The sequence below is a fragment of the Lycorma delicatula genome, chromosome 7 (assembly GCF_047948215.1).
Source record: "Lycorma delicatula isolate Av1 chromosome 7, ASM4794821v1, whole genome shotgun sequence".
Taxonomy (NCBI): domain Eukaryota; kingdom Metazoa; phylum Arthropoda; class Insecta; order Hemiptera; family Fulgoridae; genus Lycorma; species Lycorma delicatula.
The window spans coordinates 77,436,163-77,453,390 of record NC_134461.1 but is presented as its reverse complement, the minus strand read 5'-3'; the positions used below and the strand labels follow the sequence as shown (position 1 = coordinate 77,453,390).

Below are 17,228 nucleotides of genomic sequence, written 5' to 3'. Positions count from 1 at the left end.
CGAGTTCCATATGTAAAAAGCTTTTAAATGCTATTGGCCAATTTTAACAGATTTTCAATGGAACAATTTTCTTGAATAAAATATCTGCTATGACATTAATTTATCATTTATAGTAATAATCTTTAGACTACTTTGTTTATTATTGAACTTCAAGTAATAGATGTCAATTTCTTTATATATATGAATATAATAAAGAGAAAAAAAAATTTTAATAATTATAAGTATATTAAAAGCATAGTCCAGCTCAAAAATTTTAGTTGATACCTAATGATTAAACAAGAACAAAACAAAAGTAATGAAATGTAGTAGAAATAACAAAGATGGACCACTGAATGTGAAAATAGGAGGAGAAAAGATTATGGAGGTAGAAGAATTTTGTTATTTGGGAAGTAAAATTACTAAAGATGGACGAAGCAGGAGCGATATAAAATGCCGAATAGCACAAGCTAAACGAGCCTTCAGTAAGAAATATAATTTGTTTACATCAAAAATTAATTTAAATCTCAGGAAAAGATTTTTGAAAGTGTATGTTTGGAGTGTCGCTTTATATGGAAGTGAAACTTGGACAATCGGAGTATCTGAGAAGAAAAGATTAGAAGCTTTTGAAATGTGGTGCTATAGGAGAATGTTAAAAATCAGATGGGTGGATAAAGTGACAAATGAAGAGGTATTGCGGCAAATAGATGAAGAAAGAAGCATTTGGAAAAATATAGTTAAAAGAAGAGACAGACTTATAGGCCACATACTAAGGCATCCTGGAATAGTCGCTTTAATATTGGAAGGACAGGTAGAAGGGAAAAATTGTGTAGGCAGGCCACGTTTGGAGTATGTAAAACAAATTGTTGGGGATGTAGGATGTAGAGGGTATACTGAAATGAAACGACTAGCACTAGATAAGGAATCTTGGAGAGCTGCATCAAACCAGTCAAATGACTGAAGACAAAAAAAAAAACCTAATGATTACACTGTATCAAGAACAAAATAGCCTATTATTATATTTTCATTTTCCTCATATATTTTATATTCAAAAATATATATAACAAACCTTATTTTCATCAATTCTTGCTAATATTTTCTTAATGTCCAATGGTTTCTTGATTACATCATAATAATCAGGAAGTTCACGACGTGATGGTAATTTCATAAATGGCTCGCTAAGAACTCTAGCATCACTGCAACAAGTGTAAAATATGGAATGAAGTAATTTGAAAATAAGTCATCAAAAAATAATATAAAGAAAAGCAGTTCCTTCACATTGCTTAATATGTTACAGATGCATCTATAATTAATTTTTACAATTCTTTGCAAATTATAACTCAAACAATTACATTAAGAAGAATACTGTATAACTCAAAGAAACAAAAAAAGAAGTAGGAAAGATAATTAACAAAACATAAACAGCTATATGACTTGGTTCTAGTGTCTCAGTCCTCTGACCGAAAGTAACACAATCACACTATTTTTAATATGTTTTGAAAATCCAAACCATCTTTATTCCCAAACAGTTTGGATTACAGATAAGTGTAAATAATCTCATTTTTATAACATTGGAAAAATTTGTCATCCACATCTTGCTAATGATCACTATCTTGCATGCTATACATACTACTACGTTTATTCTCCATAAATAACACTGAGGCCTAGTTTTAAAGAACAATTTACTTTACAAGCATTGTCATATAAATCTGATTAATTTATACAAAATTCCTTTTGGAGAAGATACTCTGAATATTTTCTGAATGTATTAACAAAGTTTCAGCCTTAAAGTGCAAGGATTTTCATGAGTTACAGCAGTTAGAAGAAACAACCTTTCTTCAGACACTTTAGAAATAATTCAAACAATGTCATCATCATATTAATGTGAAGGAAGGAAAAATCTAATTATAGGTTGAAAGTGGAACAGTTCCAATAAACTGGATGCATTGGAACTTAAGTACATATTACCCACATATACAAACATATTTTTTAATAAATATTACATATTTGGTAATTATTCATTTGCAGTTTAGAAATACCTAAATATTATGGGATAAAACAACAAAAATATGTATGTCATAAAATATTTACAGCATCATGAAGATGATAGGAGTGGAAGTATATTGCAACCAGCCATTCAGAGAGGGTTAAACTAATATAACTTATTAATTTAAACTAACAAATTATGAAACTATTATATAAACATACTTTTATAATATACATACTAGGCAGGATAAATGAGCAATACTATAACTCACTAACTGATAACTCAATTCTTCCACTTTGAACATTCAAGTTCTTAAACAACTTATGATAAACTATAATTTTTGAATATTTAACCACAAAATATCTTTTTTTGCTTTAAAAAAAAAAAGAGAGCATTTTCTTTTGTTTTTTTTTTATGTTTTCACTGCAGGGACTTCATAAACGTTTTATGGCTGAATACCCAATAAAGTATGAGCCCATTACTGTACAAATAAAAGAAAAACCAGTAATTCTAAAGGAAAACAAGGTATAGTTTAGTACTCAGGATTATTTTCTCATTAATGGATTGCTTTTAAAATGCATATGAATATGAGGTCTGTTTAAAAAATAACCAAACACTTTTAATTACACACCAACAGAGATATTTAGTAATGTGCAGTTGATAGCATTGGGTTCCACATAACCTCCTCTGTAACCACATGCTCTTGGATTGTTGATAACTCATTTAGTTTCCATGTTATTGTTATTTGAGCTTGTTGTTTGTTGTTGTCTAAGTATTAGTAGCAATTTATAATGTGCAATTTTCAGGATGAAAGATACAACATAAAATTTTGTGTGAAACTGGAAAAAAATTTCACAGAAACATTCCAACTTTTGAAACAAGCTTACAGAGATGATTCTCTGGCTTGTATGCAATGTTATAAATGGTTTTCACAATCTAAAAGTGGTCATCAGTCAAATGAAGAAGCCCCTTGACCAGGAAGGGTTTCTTCGACTTCAACTGATGACACCCACATTCAGAAAATTAACGATCTGGAGCATGCAAATCACCAATTAACTGTCAGAGAACTTGCAGAAGTTACCATCTAATTGGATCTTGCCATGACATTTTGACTGAAAAATTGAACATGCATCGAGTTGCAGCAAAGTTTATTCCTCGTTCGATGACCGAACAGCAGAAACATCAAATGGATGTCGGCAACTTCTTGAAGTTTTGCATGGCAATGAAACACTCATGCAAAGGATCACAATGGGAGACAAAAACTGGGTTTACAGCTATGACATCAAGACAAAAGTTCAATCATCACAATGGATTGGAAAAGGATCTCTACACCCCAAGAAAGCATGTTAGTCTCGATCTAATGTCAAACTAATGCTCTCTGTTTTTTTTCAATTTTAATGGAATTGTGCATTTCGAATTCTTGCCTCAAAGTGAAACAGTGAACCATGCTGTTATCAAAGCGTTTTACAATGGTTACGTGAAAAAACCTGCAAAAAGAGACCAGAGTTATGGTGAGACAACTCATGGTTCCTTCACCATGACAATGTGCCTGCACATTCAGCTTTGCCAGTTCATCAGCTCTGTGCCCAAAATCAGATGACTATTCTCTCTCAGCCACCATACTTACCAGACCTGGCTCCTTGCAATTTTTCTTATTTCTGAAATTAAAATCAATGAAGAAAGGACGCCATTCTGAGACTATTGATGACTTTAAAGGCCATTTCAAATGAAGCTATGCAGGACTGCTGTGTGAAGTGGAAACAAGCGCTGGGAAAAGTGTGTAAATAGGAGAGGGGAGTACTTTTAAGGGGATAAAAATCAATAATCTGTAAAATAAATTACAAAGATTAAAAAAATAGAGTTCTGCTATTTTCTGAGCAGAACTTGCAGAATAAGAAGTAATGGCAATACGAAGTAACAATCACAAAAATGCACCTTGTTAAATAAAAATGAATTGCTAGATAAATCCAAGTTGTAAGGTGTGATGGTGTAAACTGGGAGTAATAAACAAATAGCTGAGGAGAGATTTAAGTTCCTAAGAGCATTCAGTATATAAAACTGACATTTCTTTTTTTACACAAATCCATCGTAATACAAAGAAGCTGTAGTATAAAAAATTATACAAATCTTGCTAAGCCTGTAAAAAACATGAATAGAGACCAACAACAGAATTTTTTTTTTACAATCTTTTTCTAAAATCAAAAATGTTAGCTAATCCTTTTTGTCATAACTATTTTCAAGGATATTCATTATGAACACTAAATAAATAATTAAAGTACATACCTGTCGGTATATTTTATCACAACATTCATCAGTTTTTTCATTTGTTTGCGCAATTTGGCATCACCAGAACTGCTACTTCTATCTAAACCAGCTCCTCTCCTTTTTTTAACACCAATACCAATAATTGGTTCATCATCATCATCATCACCACCTTTTCTGCGCCTCTTTCTTGTTTTCTTAACTATTTTAACTTCTTCTTCCTCTTCTTCTTCATAATCTTCAATACCGTCATCAATTGCCTAGAATTAAAACAGGAAAATTATGCAATCATGGTTTTTAAAAATACATTAAATATGATCTCATAATTCTGTTTATTAATAATATACATGCATTTTTTTCTTTTTTATCACTCTAGTTTTACAAAAAATAGCAAGCAGGAATTTTACAGCCAGATGCTCTCTCTGATACCAGTAAAAATACAGCCTAAAAGTGAATCTTAGCAAGATGTAGAGATCAATTGTAATTTTTTTTTTCAAATAAACCTTAACTTCAATGTATTTATATCCAAGGTAGCTAATCATCACCAGATTATTAAATTTACTTTTGTAATATCTTCTTATCCCAAAATGTTAATCAGTTTCATTAATTTCTGTTAACAGCAAAAGAAAGCTACAATGATGTCTAATTAATTTCAGCTGATAAAAAAAAATTGGTAGCCTATTACATTTAAATTTTTTTTTAAAAATAAGGATGGAAAGGTCAGTTACATAATATTCTAACATCTGAAATATTTTTTACTGAATGGAACAAGTAAACTGTTACTGAATGGAATAGAAACTTTAGCAAATTTGTTCCATCAGATCTATCATTCTGGCAAGAACTAGTTATCATAAAGGCCACAAGCTTAGATCGATTTTCAACTGACGACTGCTTCCTGTAAAATAATTTTTTTATCAATTCCACAAAACTAACTGTTCATTGCAGCAATTCAAAGTGATATAACTATTACTAAAAAATAATGATCAGGGATAAAATTTAAATCTGATAAGGTAATTTGACATATCTGTGTTTTGCATTTCATGTAGATTGCAATCATACAACGCTGAAGTATATGTTGAATCTTGTAGACTGAGGGACAAATTATGAACTTAATAATAATATAAAATGAGGAATTTCTTGCTTAAATTTTTCTAAGTAAATTAGAATTTTAATTATATTATGAATACCTTTAACCATTCCTTCTCAGTCAAACTATCACTATAATCAACTTCTTTACGCTGTCTTGATCCACGACCCATCTGAGCTTCAGCTTCTTCCTCATAAGTCCATCTTTCAACCTATTAAAAAATTACTTAATTTAATAATGTTGAAATAAAACACATACTTTACAAATATTTGCGAACTCAATACCTGATATGAATAAAATAAAACCGTTTATTTCCATTGTAGAAAATATGACAAAAAAGAATTACAGTATAGTTAGGAAACATAATACCTGTAAAGGATAACCTGTGTGCAGGTATGAGCCACTTTATATAATATTTCTAAAAATAATATAATTAAACAATTTTTTAAAATAAATAGTAGTAAATAAAAGGTCTTACAAACAAAAACTCAACTGTTAACATAATACCTGTAAAGGATAACCTGTGTGCAGGTATGAGCCACTTTATATAATATTTCTAAAAATAATATAATTAAACAATTTTTTTAAATAAATAGTAGTAAATAAAAGGTCTTACAAACAAAAACTCAACTGTTAAAGAGAGAGACAAGTTAAAATTAAAACTTATTATCCTAGAAAATTATAACAAATTAACACCCACACCATGCATTAAAATTCAGTATTCTAGATTTAGTAATAACAAGAAGGTACAAGAATATGAAGATGACATAAAAACTAACTTTGCATCATTTAGATAGAGGATGGTAAAAACATGTTTAGAATAGAGATTCATACACATTATTTGTCATTATCCACTCATCTCTCATTTCTTTAAGGAGTTTGTTTTTCACCCTTCTGTATATAATAAATTTAGCCGGAATAAGATTTATTAGTTTAACAGAAATATACATGAAATGGCTTCTGCAGACCAATAGGTCACATTTCTGGGTATTATAAAAGTGATAATAGGTAGTCTCAGAGTATATGATGAATCATTGATATTAAAGAGATTTACATTTTAGTTAATATATAAAACAATGCTTTTGACATAGAGCTGTTTTATTGTTACACGTTAAATTCCCAGAATAGGTGAGCTGCAGGGTAAAGTCTGGGCCTATTTAAAGCTGCTTTTATTAAGCGTTTATGAAGCACATATGCTTTACTGAAGCGTACGTTTTTGCCTTACCAAATGAATGCACATATACTATAATATTCATTGGGCATATGCAAAATATACAAGTCTAATGATACTATTATTTGTTAGTTTACTTATTTGATAGAATTTAAAGATTAATTGTTTAATTCTTTTGCACATATTCTTAATGTGTGTGTCCTATTTAAAGTGTGGGTCTATCCAGATGCAAAGATATTTTATTTGATTACTTTTTCTAGTTTGGGACACAGATATGGAGCAAAAATTGGCCTTTTGCAATTTACTAAGTGCATGGTTAAATTATTTAGGTTAGGAGGAGGCTTGAATACTAGATTGTGGATACCGGTGTTCTTTGGTGGTTAGGTTTCAATTAATCACACATCTCAGGAATGGTCGAACTGAGGCTGTACAAGAATACACTTCATTTACACTCATACATATCATTCTCATTCATCCTCTAAAGTATTTATCTGAACGGTAATTACTGGAAGCTAAACAGGAAAAAGAAAGGTTAGGAAGCTGACTACTGTGATTTGCAGAAAAGATCATAAACACACTTTTTTAAATATTTAAACTTGGTAGGTGATTCATCAAACCAAGCTTTAACACACTTTCTTCAGCTGACCTTATAACCTCATCCCATGAGCCTGTGAAAATCAAGGGAGTGTCATCAGCAAAAGATACTATATCATAGTTTTTTATTTTTAGTTTTATTAAGTTATTTATGTACAATAAGAATACGATAGGGAGAGGATAAGACTGATCCCTGTGGTAGGCCATATTTAGTCAAGAGCTTTATGCTGGTATTGTTATCAATTCTAAGTATTGACGATCTGTTTTTTAGGTAACTTGTAAATAATTTATACATGATAATTTAAGTATGTATTTTATTTTCCTTATGCAGTAACCATCTTGGGTGCTTTTCTTTGGTTGAGATCCATATTGATTTGCATGAATTATGTTAAGTTTACTTAAATATTTTGTGACTCAAGATTTGAAAATTTTTCCCACAAGTTATTCATTTAACTTTTCCATTTAACAAGCTTATTGGATGGTAATTTGTGAGAATATACAATCTCCCGACTTGAAAAGTGGGATAATATTAGCGATTTTAAATTTAATTGGATAGCACCCTACAAAAAAACATTTATTTGTTAATTCTTTAACAGGCCTAACTGTATATGGAAAAATTTCCTTTCAAGTTTGTTTTTAAAACCATCAATACACTAGGAGCTGAATTTTTGAGAAGTGTAATTAATTATATTGATAATTTCACTTACATTTGTTGTAAACAGAAAAAAAACCCACGAGTTGCTATATTTGCATCTGGTTGATCACTGTCCTGCATCCTGCATAGCAGACATTTGCATTTAAAAACTTTTCCGCAAATTCCTTACCTACTTGAACATTGGTGTACTTACTTAGTAGGTCATTTAAAAATTCAGGGTCTATTTTTGAAATAATTGTTTTTTTAATATTTAACAGTTGGTTTATATAGTCCCATGCCTTTTTACAGTTTCCTTTAGCTTGTAAAATTTTACTTTTACAACAATTGTGTTTACATTTTTTAATTAGTTTGAATAAAAGATTTCTGTTTTTATATTTAGCTTTTAAAGTGGCATTGAAAGGTTGTTTGAAGAGAGTTTTGTATAATTTATCATGGCTTTTTTTATTGATGTGATTAAGTAGATAGTTATCCAGTTTTTTAAAAGTCTGTATTTGTGTTGTTTTTACATGTTTCACTTTTTATGTGATTGGTCAGTTTAATCAAAAAAGAATTTATCGTATTATCAACATATGTGCAAAACCCAACAACATTCTCCAATTCTTTATTAAATACTGCTCTTAAGTACTGTTATTTACCTTATTTTCTATTCCAAGGTGGAGGGCAGTGCAAAAATGTTCAGAGATCTTACTCTTAAGAATTGATCCGATAATATTTCAAGAATAAAAATTATTAGTATTCTTAAAGAATATATGATTGATGCATGATTCGGTACCCTTGTGGGTTTATTTATATACAACTTGAAACCATTTGATAAAATAGTATACCGAAATATTCATAAAATTTGTTTGTTCCCATTTAAATGGATGTTCATATCCCGATTAAAACCATGTTAAGGAATGTATCCACAACTGCAGATAGTGATCTATAAACAGAAATAAGCAATCATGCTGTTGCTGTTGCAATCATGGTGGAATCTTGCAGATTCTTAATACACAAAATTATTGAATTTACTTTGAGTAATTCAAAATTAATTTTTTTAAAACCTTCATTTTTTCATTGAAAAAAAACACAATTACATTTGTTATAGAAACCAGGCTAATCATACATTAAGTATCCATTTAGATTATAATTAAATTGATAATGATCAGATATTAATCTTATTTTACAGAAAAAAAACAATTATTTTTTTTAATTAATGTATTGAGCAATTTTTCTTCACAGATTGGAAGGCTTTGAAGCAATCTGAGCATGTTTTTCACTTATGGTTAATTTGTGGCGAATTTTATTTTCCTAAATCTTAAATTCTAACGATAACTTCAGAGTTTATTTTGTCTATTCTCAGTGAACCTTGGTATTTGTACAATTTGGAGGTGATGGCTCTTTTTGAATTGTCAAGACTGCATTCTATCCATACTAACACGTTAAATTGAGCTTTCTGAAGCTGAGGTTCTTCTTGCTGAATAAAGTTAAATCACCTGATACATAAGTAAATATATAAAAGTCATCCATCAACACAGAGGGAATATATTGAATTTATGTTAGTTTGAATATAAAAAATATTGAAGCATATCAGATACCCTATAAACTATCATGTCTACTCACAGGTATAAATATGGTGCAGTATAATTTAATTCAGTATTGAAGAATATAACCGCCAGTGTCTGAAGTTACTGTTGAAGCACATTGCTAGGTTGGCAACATTAGATTAGTGTTAAAAGAGTATTAAATATTTTTATATAAATATAATACACTTGAGGTAAATCAGTAAACTGTTTTTTTTTTTGTGGATGATATATTTTACAAACTCACCACTGAAAAAATTCTTAAAAATATAACTACATTCTAGAACTTACTTCATCATCATCCTTTACAAGCCAATCAGGTAACTCAGCCTCTTCAATGAGTCGAGATTTACGACTAGGTCCAAGTTTTGCTTCTTCTCTTCTACGTTCTAAGTCCATACGTTGGAATGTTTCAAACTCGCTCTCACTTCGTGCAATCATTTGATTAACAGTCTCATCATCAGGTACTTCATTTTCTTCCTATCAATAAAAATATAACACAAATACAATTAAGAATAAAGAAAATAAATCTTAAAATTAATTCTTATTACTTTAAATTTTTACTTCTGAAATTTTATATTTTTCTAAAAGTAAGTAAGCATACTTATTGTTATACATCGCTTACTATAAAGAAATTAATTTTACAAATCTTTAAGAAGAGATACTTTAATAATAAGCGGAGATAGTTTCAGAGTAATATTTACATTGTAGAAAATACTACACTTAATTTTATTTACATTGGATTCATTTTACCTACCAATAAACACCTTTTTTTAAAGACAACAGACAAATTTTCACCTGAAAATATGAGGGACAGCATTCTGTACTAAATAAAGTTAATTACTGAAAATATATACAAATATTTGCAGGAGAGCTGCAAGATATAATAAATCAGGACAAAATAAAAATGCTTAAAGAATAGTAAACAACAGTAAGGAATTGTAAATGAATCCCCACAAATTGCAAATGTTAGTAAAATGTATTGCTGAGAAATATAAACAATTTTAAATGGAAAAAATTGTGAAAATAACATAATTTTTAAAATGATTAGGCAATAAATATACAAATATACATAAGTATGATTGTTTGTTGAGGCAGACCAAACTTGCAACCTGCCTGATCAATCACAAACCCACAATCAACTGAAATAGTTATTTAAACCTATCGTTTTAAATAATAAAATCTTCATTTACCTAAGAGAAAATTAAAAAAATTCTACATCTTCACAAAAAGTTTTATTTTATGCCATGCAGTAATGACAGCAGTCACCTTGATGAAATAATATCCTTACAAATGGCATACAAAGTCAGTTGTTTCAAGTCTAAGCATAGAAATGAGTATGCTGAGCTTTAACATCCATGAAGGCTGTAAGTTAGGCCATTCACTACAAAAAGGACAGGAAGTTTGTTCTTAAAAACAAGTTCATACAAAGGACACTGAGATTGTCTTTATATGACTATATAGTTATTTGGAACTTGCTTCTTTAAAAAAAAAATATTTTTTTTTTTTGATAATACCCATTACTTAGCAAAATGGAATGCTAATATATAATTTTGCAGTACCAATTACTAATGTATATGGGTGTTACTATGATTAGCCATACTTGGCGCTGTTCAACAGGTCTAGTTAGGAAGAATTAATAAACTCAATTTTAAAATACTGTAACTACTTGGAAAATTCATATAGAGACAAAATGAAATGAATTATTTTAAAATGGTGTATAATATAGAATATATTTTGTTTTAGACATGTCTTCAGTAAATATATGTCAGATAAAGGAAATTTGCTTTTTCTATCTTACCTCTTAATGGATAAAAATGTTGGTCACATAAATATTTAATTTCAGATTAATTTCTTTGTAAGAACAAATATGCAGCTAACAATTTCTCAAAAATGTCTTTGGGGATATAAATTTACAGGTACCTGGCCAGTAAAAATTGTAACATGCCTAAGGATGCAATTTTTTAACTTTAATATTAAATACCTCATCATCAGCATCATCCTGATGTAAAATAGTTTGGAGGAATTGTTGTCGTTCAGATCCAGTAGATTTTTGATCAAACATACCAGCTTGAATAACTTTTTCATCCATATTTAATTTATAACGAGCAGCAGCTAAGATACGTTCTTCAACAGAGTTAACTGTCATTAAACGTAACACTCGAACCTCATTCTGCTGTCCAATTCGGTGAGCTCTGTCTTGTGCTTGAAGATCCTTAAATAGAAAAAATAAAAAAAACTTTAGAAGAAATATTTACTCTATATCAATACATAATAGTCAACAATCTAAAAATTTTATGAGAATGAATATTAACTGTAGCAATCTTAAACTATAAGTGCAATATGGTACAGGACTCTTAGATGGGTAAATCCATTTGAAGTGTCCCAAAAAACATAAGCTGGTTGCTTGACAAATTCAAAAAAAATTGAAACTTACCCACTTATTTCCTATATGTCTCAGGACCTTAAAACTATTTATTTATTTATTTTTATTAAGCAGTTTACCTGTGGTGGTTATTTTTTTATGTGTTAATTCAGATGTCACTAATGCTTGTAAATTTCATGAAAAAATTTTTTTGTCAAAATTCAGTCACCTGTATGGACAGTTCTGTTGTGACCCTTTGAGAACTCATAAAAAAACAGTTAAGAAAAACTTAAGGCAAATAAAATTAGAGCAAGCTCTTAAAGAACACATTTTTCCAAATTTAAATCTAGTTCATGAAAAGTCTCTTTGTATTAACTGTTTCAAAAGTATTTTTCAAAAATGTAAAAATTTTCAAAAGTGGTAAATAGTAGCCTTGAAAATGACAATGTGCAGGTTCATTTTTTCCACCCAGCTGACCATATACATTGTTTCAAAACAAAGTGTGGATACCAATCTAGAAAGTCCTGAGAAAGTTGACACCAATTGAACTAACTACAGTGACAGGTCATTCTCACACAATTCCAAGAGAATTATCAGAAGAAATATCACAGCTGTTGGTTAACCACACTAAATAATAAATATCATTGCTACAAAAACAGGCTATTTCATTGAAGAATTAAAATTCTGCTTCAATTTATTTTTTCTTCGGTAGTGTTTATAAAAATAAAAATAAATTCTTAAAAAAAAATGTTTGCCAAAAATTTCTACAAAAACACTGCAAGTTGTGCAAATTTGAGGTTTTTATCACCAGCCCCATCAAGAGTTATTGAAGCCAAAATTTGAATGTTTTTAAAAATTTAGGGTTAACTAGTAATTAATCTATTCCTGGAAAATATACACATAATGTGACAGAAGTTTTTGTTTATATACATATGAAAATACAATGTAACTGGGAGATGCTGAAGATGTTCATTTATAACTTTTAAATATTTGACTATTTAATCATTACATCAAATATTATATACTAAATATATCTTGTAAATTCACTTCTGAGACTTCATCATTTAATTATATAAAATTTATGGAAGAACAATTAAATGATTTTAATTACGTAGTTTACAATAAGATTTTATTTTCAATAGTACACATCACTTTGTTACATCGTATTAATACAGACTAAATTAACTAATGTTTAAATTAGGAATAATTATTAATAAATACAATTTATTAATTAATAAACAATTGATCATTACCTGATGAGGATTCCAATCTGAATCAAAAATGATGACAGTATCAGCAGCTTGTAAGTTAAGACCTAAACCACCAGCACGAGTACTAAGCAAGAAAATAAAATAATCACTATCAGGACTATTGAATTTCTTTAATAGATCACCACGATCTTCGGCTTTAGTTGTACCATCTAGTCTAAGGTATGAAAAGCCCCGCCAACTAAGATAATCTTCCATGATAGTCATTAATTGTGTCATCTGACAGAACAACAAAACTCGATGATTTGTTGCTTTTAATTTAGGCAGAATTCGATCTAACAACTCAAACTTACCAGACACTCGATATAAATCTGGCCTGAAAAGTGAAACAAACTACCATAAATTCTTTCATATTATTTCATCATACACAATAGAGTACTAAAAGATCTCATTTACATATATATATATATATATATATAAATGAAAATATGAAATCCTTATTCTATGAATAATTCTAAAACATTTGAATTTAATTACACGAACAAACTTAATAATGCTTTAGGTTTAATTTTTTTCATATTCCAAAAATCGTGACTTACCCAGAAACAACACCATTTTGGCTTCCGATATGATCACAGTATTTTTCTTCAATATGTTGAAACATAAATGGATGATTGCAAAGTTTCCTCAATTGAACAATAGTATTCATTAATGCTTTAGCACCACCCTTGCCTTGTTTACCTTTTTCAGATCCATCAGTCAGAAGTACACCTTTACTTTGCATATGTCTAAAACAAAACAGTGCAAAATAATAATAATTACAGTACATTAAAAACAAATTAATTTAAAACATATTAATTACATAAATTAAAATATAAAATAAAATTTCATATATTCTTCAAAATGTAAGTCTGCATATTTTTTATTGTATACGTTTATAAATATTATATATGTAAAAAGCTAACCATTAATTAAGAACAGTTATAACTAGTGTCCTACAGAGATAATTCTTAAAGCAGAAGAAGGGTTTTTTTATTCTTTGGCACAAATTTGGTTTGCTAAAACTAAATGGATATCAATCAATAAAAATAAACACAGATTAGCACTAGATTGTCATGCCTGACACAGCAAACAGTTATTGACTGTTGTTCATTAAGTATCCAAATACAGTACTGTTCGGAAAAATAAATTACTGGTTGTTCTCAAGGGATCAAACTATTCAAAAGGGTTCAAATTCCTTAAAGGTTCTGAATTCAGGATGTATATTACATCAATATTATTCCTTCAATTGTATGGGACACTTTCTCAGACCTACCTTTTTCTGTTATCATGCTATATTATCATCCAGAGAGATCAATTACTGAAAAATCTAAAACACATCTTAAGAGTTCTATTTTTATTTCTATATCCACACAAAAAAAAATTAGAAAAACTGAAAAAGGAATTTTTTTATATCCTTATAGATGTGTCAGTTGTATAATATGTAGTAACACCCACTGATTTTCTTATTAATCATTAACTTTTATTTATTATTCATGTATAATGAACAAAAGAGAAGGAAAACTAAGATCAAAGTAATTTAATTTAAAGCAGCTGAAAAATCATTCATAACAAACACCAAGAAATAGAATTATCAAACAATAATAGTAACAAAAATTACTTATGAAAGATATTTATAACATATACAGTAAGATTATGCACAAAAAAATAATCTTGTCTGAATACAAGGGCCTCGTGAAAATTTACAAAAATTTAGTCATTAGTTATCAAGAATTGCTTTCTCTGTTTAAATTAGACAGCCAGTTTAAGTGATGAACTGAATGAAGGTTTCAATTATGGGGTTGGATGACATAGGCATTTCTATAAGTTTGGCATGATATACTACAGAGTATATCTGGCTAGTAAAAAAAAAAAGAAAACAAAGTAAAACCACTTTACTCCTCACTTTGGTTTGTGAGGAGAAATTGAATTTGATCGACTTTCAAGTGTCACATATGTACTTTTGCAAGTGTCGATGTGAAAATTCAAGAAAGTTATCGATTCATGATAACACAATTATCAAAATTCTTTCCTCACATATTGTGAACAGTGCTGCATAAAATCATAATTGAAAGGTTAGGCTTCTACAAACTTTGTGCTTGCTAGGCACTTAAGCTTCTTTCTTATTAACACACACAAAAGAGGATAGGGTTAGGACTAACCTTCCTTCACAGTTACCATAACAAAAGGGATGAATTCCTTGATCACATCGTAACAGGTAATGAGACGAGTAAAATTTTAACATGGAATCAAAAGTTTAATCAATGCAGTGGGGCATTTACCTCAAAAACCTGTAAAAGCTCATCAAACATTTTCTTCAAAAAAGCTGACTGCATCGGTTTTTTGAGACCGTAAAAGTATGATCTTGGTTGATTTCATAGAAAGAGGCATGACAACGAACACTGAAACTTATTGTGAGACATTAAAGAAATTGAAAACGACTATACAAAACAAACAATGCAGCATGCTGAGTTCAGACGTAATTTTTCATGACAACGCTCATCCGCATACTGCAGTATGCAGTCAATGCCAAATCTGTTTCAGATGGGGGTTGTTTAACCATCCTCTATAAATCCCTGATTTGGCTTCAGTAATTGTCACCTTTTACTGAATGTGAAGAAATGGTTAACAACACAGTGATTTAAAAATGTAAAGGAGTTGAAAAACGGCATTACTACCTGGCTTAATTTACAGGCGGCAGAGTTTTATGATGAGGGTATTCAAAAACTTTTATAGATATAACAAGTGCCTTAATTTGGATGGCAATTATGTAGAAAAGTAGCAAACAGATGTAGTTATAAGATGTAAATAATGAATTGTTTTTTTTTATGAATTGGTGTTTTTTTTAAATAATTAATTAGAAGTTAATTTCCTAATAGCCTCTGTAAACAAGTAAATAAGCTACTTCACAAGTAAACTACCAACACTTCAGAAATATCACAATAAAAATTTTTTTTTCCCAAAACACTCACAAATGAGTATCAGAAGTACATTAAGTTTAATCTGTCTTATGATGTGATCCATCCATACAATAATCAGTATAAAATTAAATTACAGACAGTATGTTAATTTTTGTTACATCAATTTTCAACAGAAAATAACAAACTATAACTTGTTCTAATGAACTACTTCTAGTTAAAATATTTTAAAATATATATATAGCAATACCTGTATAATACACGTTGTAATCCAGACATATCACATTTAACAATATATTCAACTTTATCAGGTAACTGTGATTCTACCTCTTTCTTTAACCTTCTTAATAAAAATGGCCGCAATACTTTATGCAGACGACGAATGATAAGAATGGTTTCTTCTTCATTTAGTTCAACCTATTAAATTGATAATTATAAATGAAAATAATTTTATTTCTAAGTATCTTCAATTAATTTTTATTTTATAAAATTCTAGAATGATTTTTTCATATATGTCATCACCGTCTTCAATTTAGAGCACATATGAAACATTAATTACTACTGAAATTGTCACCAAATCAATCTTGCTTTGTTAATACAAAACATTAATAAAATTTAATAATTTTATTAACTTATTTATTCATCTATATTAAATTACAGTTGCCAATACATTATAAAAGAAAAAGAGTCACCCATAATGATTAATGAAAAGTTTTACAAGCTTTTGCTTCTAACTACGATTCCTGTGGACCAATTCGCTTGAAAATCAATAGCGTTATATTTCTACTAGGTTTATATCACCCCACCAAGTTTCATCAAAATACGTTAAAAATTGCATACAGTAGAATGAAAAAAATCTGAAAATGTACCCAAAAACCCTGATATTTAACTCTAAACCCAATTCTTGTAAACCAATTCACTTGAAAATCAAAAGGCCTCTTTCCAAATAGGTTTATATCACCCCATCAAGTTGAGTCAATTTGATTTGTGTGTCTGGTAGCAAACAAAAAAAAATTAATAAATAAATATATATTATGTATATATATTGCAGAATTATGTTCATGAGACTCCAAAACAAAGAAAAGTTGATCTCCCCTTCCACAACAAACCTTTATATAAAATTTGATTGAGCACAGTAGCAATTTCTACAAATTCTTTGGAAATCCATTAAAAAAAATTGTATTTATTGTGTATTATTGTTAAAGTATTTAAAGTTCCTCAGTTAGGATATTGTTCAGACTCACTGCATATTATTAAAGATTAATTTAAGAAGGACTTTAAAATTGACAGGTCTCTATCAGTTCACACAGCTCCTTTTCGATGCACTCGGCTCCTGATGATTCAGCAGCTCCGTACACATTATATAAGCCGGCTCTGCACTACATTTAGGCAATCTTTCTTTAT

The 17,228-nt window shown here is 29.2% G+C and overlaps 1 protein-coding gene across 5 annotated transcripts in view; it reads right to left on the bottom strand.

The window, feature by feature from the left end:
* Positions 1 to 17,228, bottom strand: part of brm (ATP-dependent helicase brm) — a 143,243-nt gene that overhangs the window by 32,246 nt on the left and 93,769 nt on the right. For all 5 annotated transcript variants that reach the window (XR_012757274.1, XM_075372239.1, XM_075372238.1 and 2 more), the window contains exons 18-25: positions 16,075 to 16,241; positions 13,467 to 13,655; positions 12,913 to 13,243; positions 11,279 to 11,509; positions 9,586 to 9,774; positions 5,413 to 5,523; positions 4,247 to 4,485; positions 1,046 to 1,172 (exon numbers count right to left, since the gene is read on the bottom strand). Coding sequence is in view for 4 of the 5 variants with exons in the window: in XM_075372239.1 (XP_075228354.1) it covers positions 1,046 to 1,172; positions 4,247 to 4,485; positions 5,413 to 5,523; positions 9,586 to 9,774; positions 11,279 to 11,509; positions 12,913 to 13,243; positions 13,467 to 13,655; positions 16,075 to 16,241 (1,584 nt within the window). In the remaining variant the exon portion in view is untranslated. The remainder of the gene's footprint in view (positions 1 to 1,045; positions 1,173 to 4,246; positions 4,486 to 5,412; positions 5,524 to 9,585; positions 9,775 to 11,278; positions 11,510 to 12,912; positions 13,244 to 13,466; positions 13,656 to 16,074; positions 16,242 to 17,228) is intronic.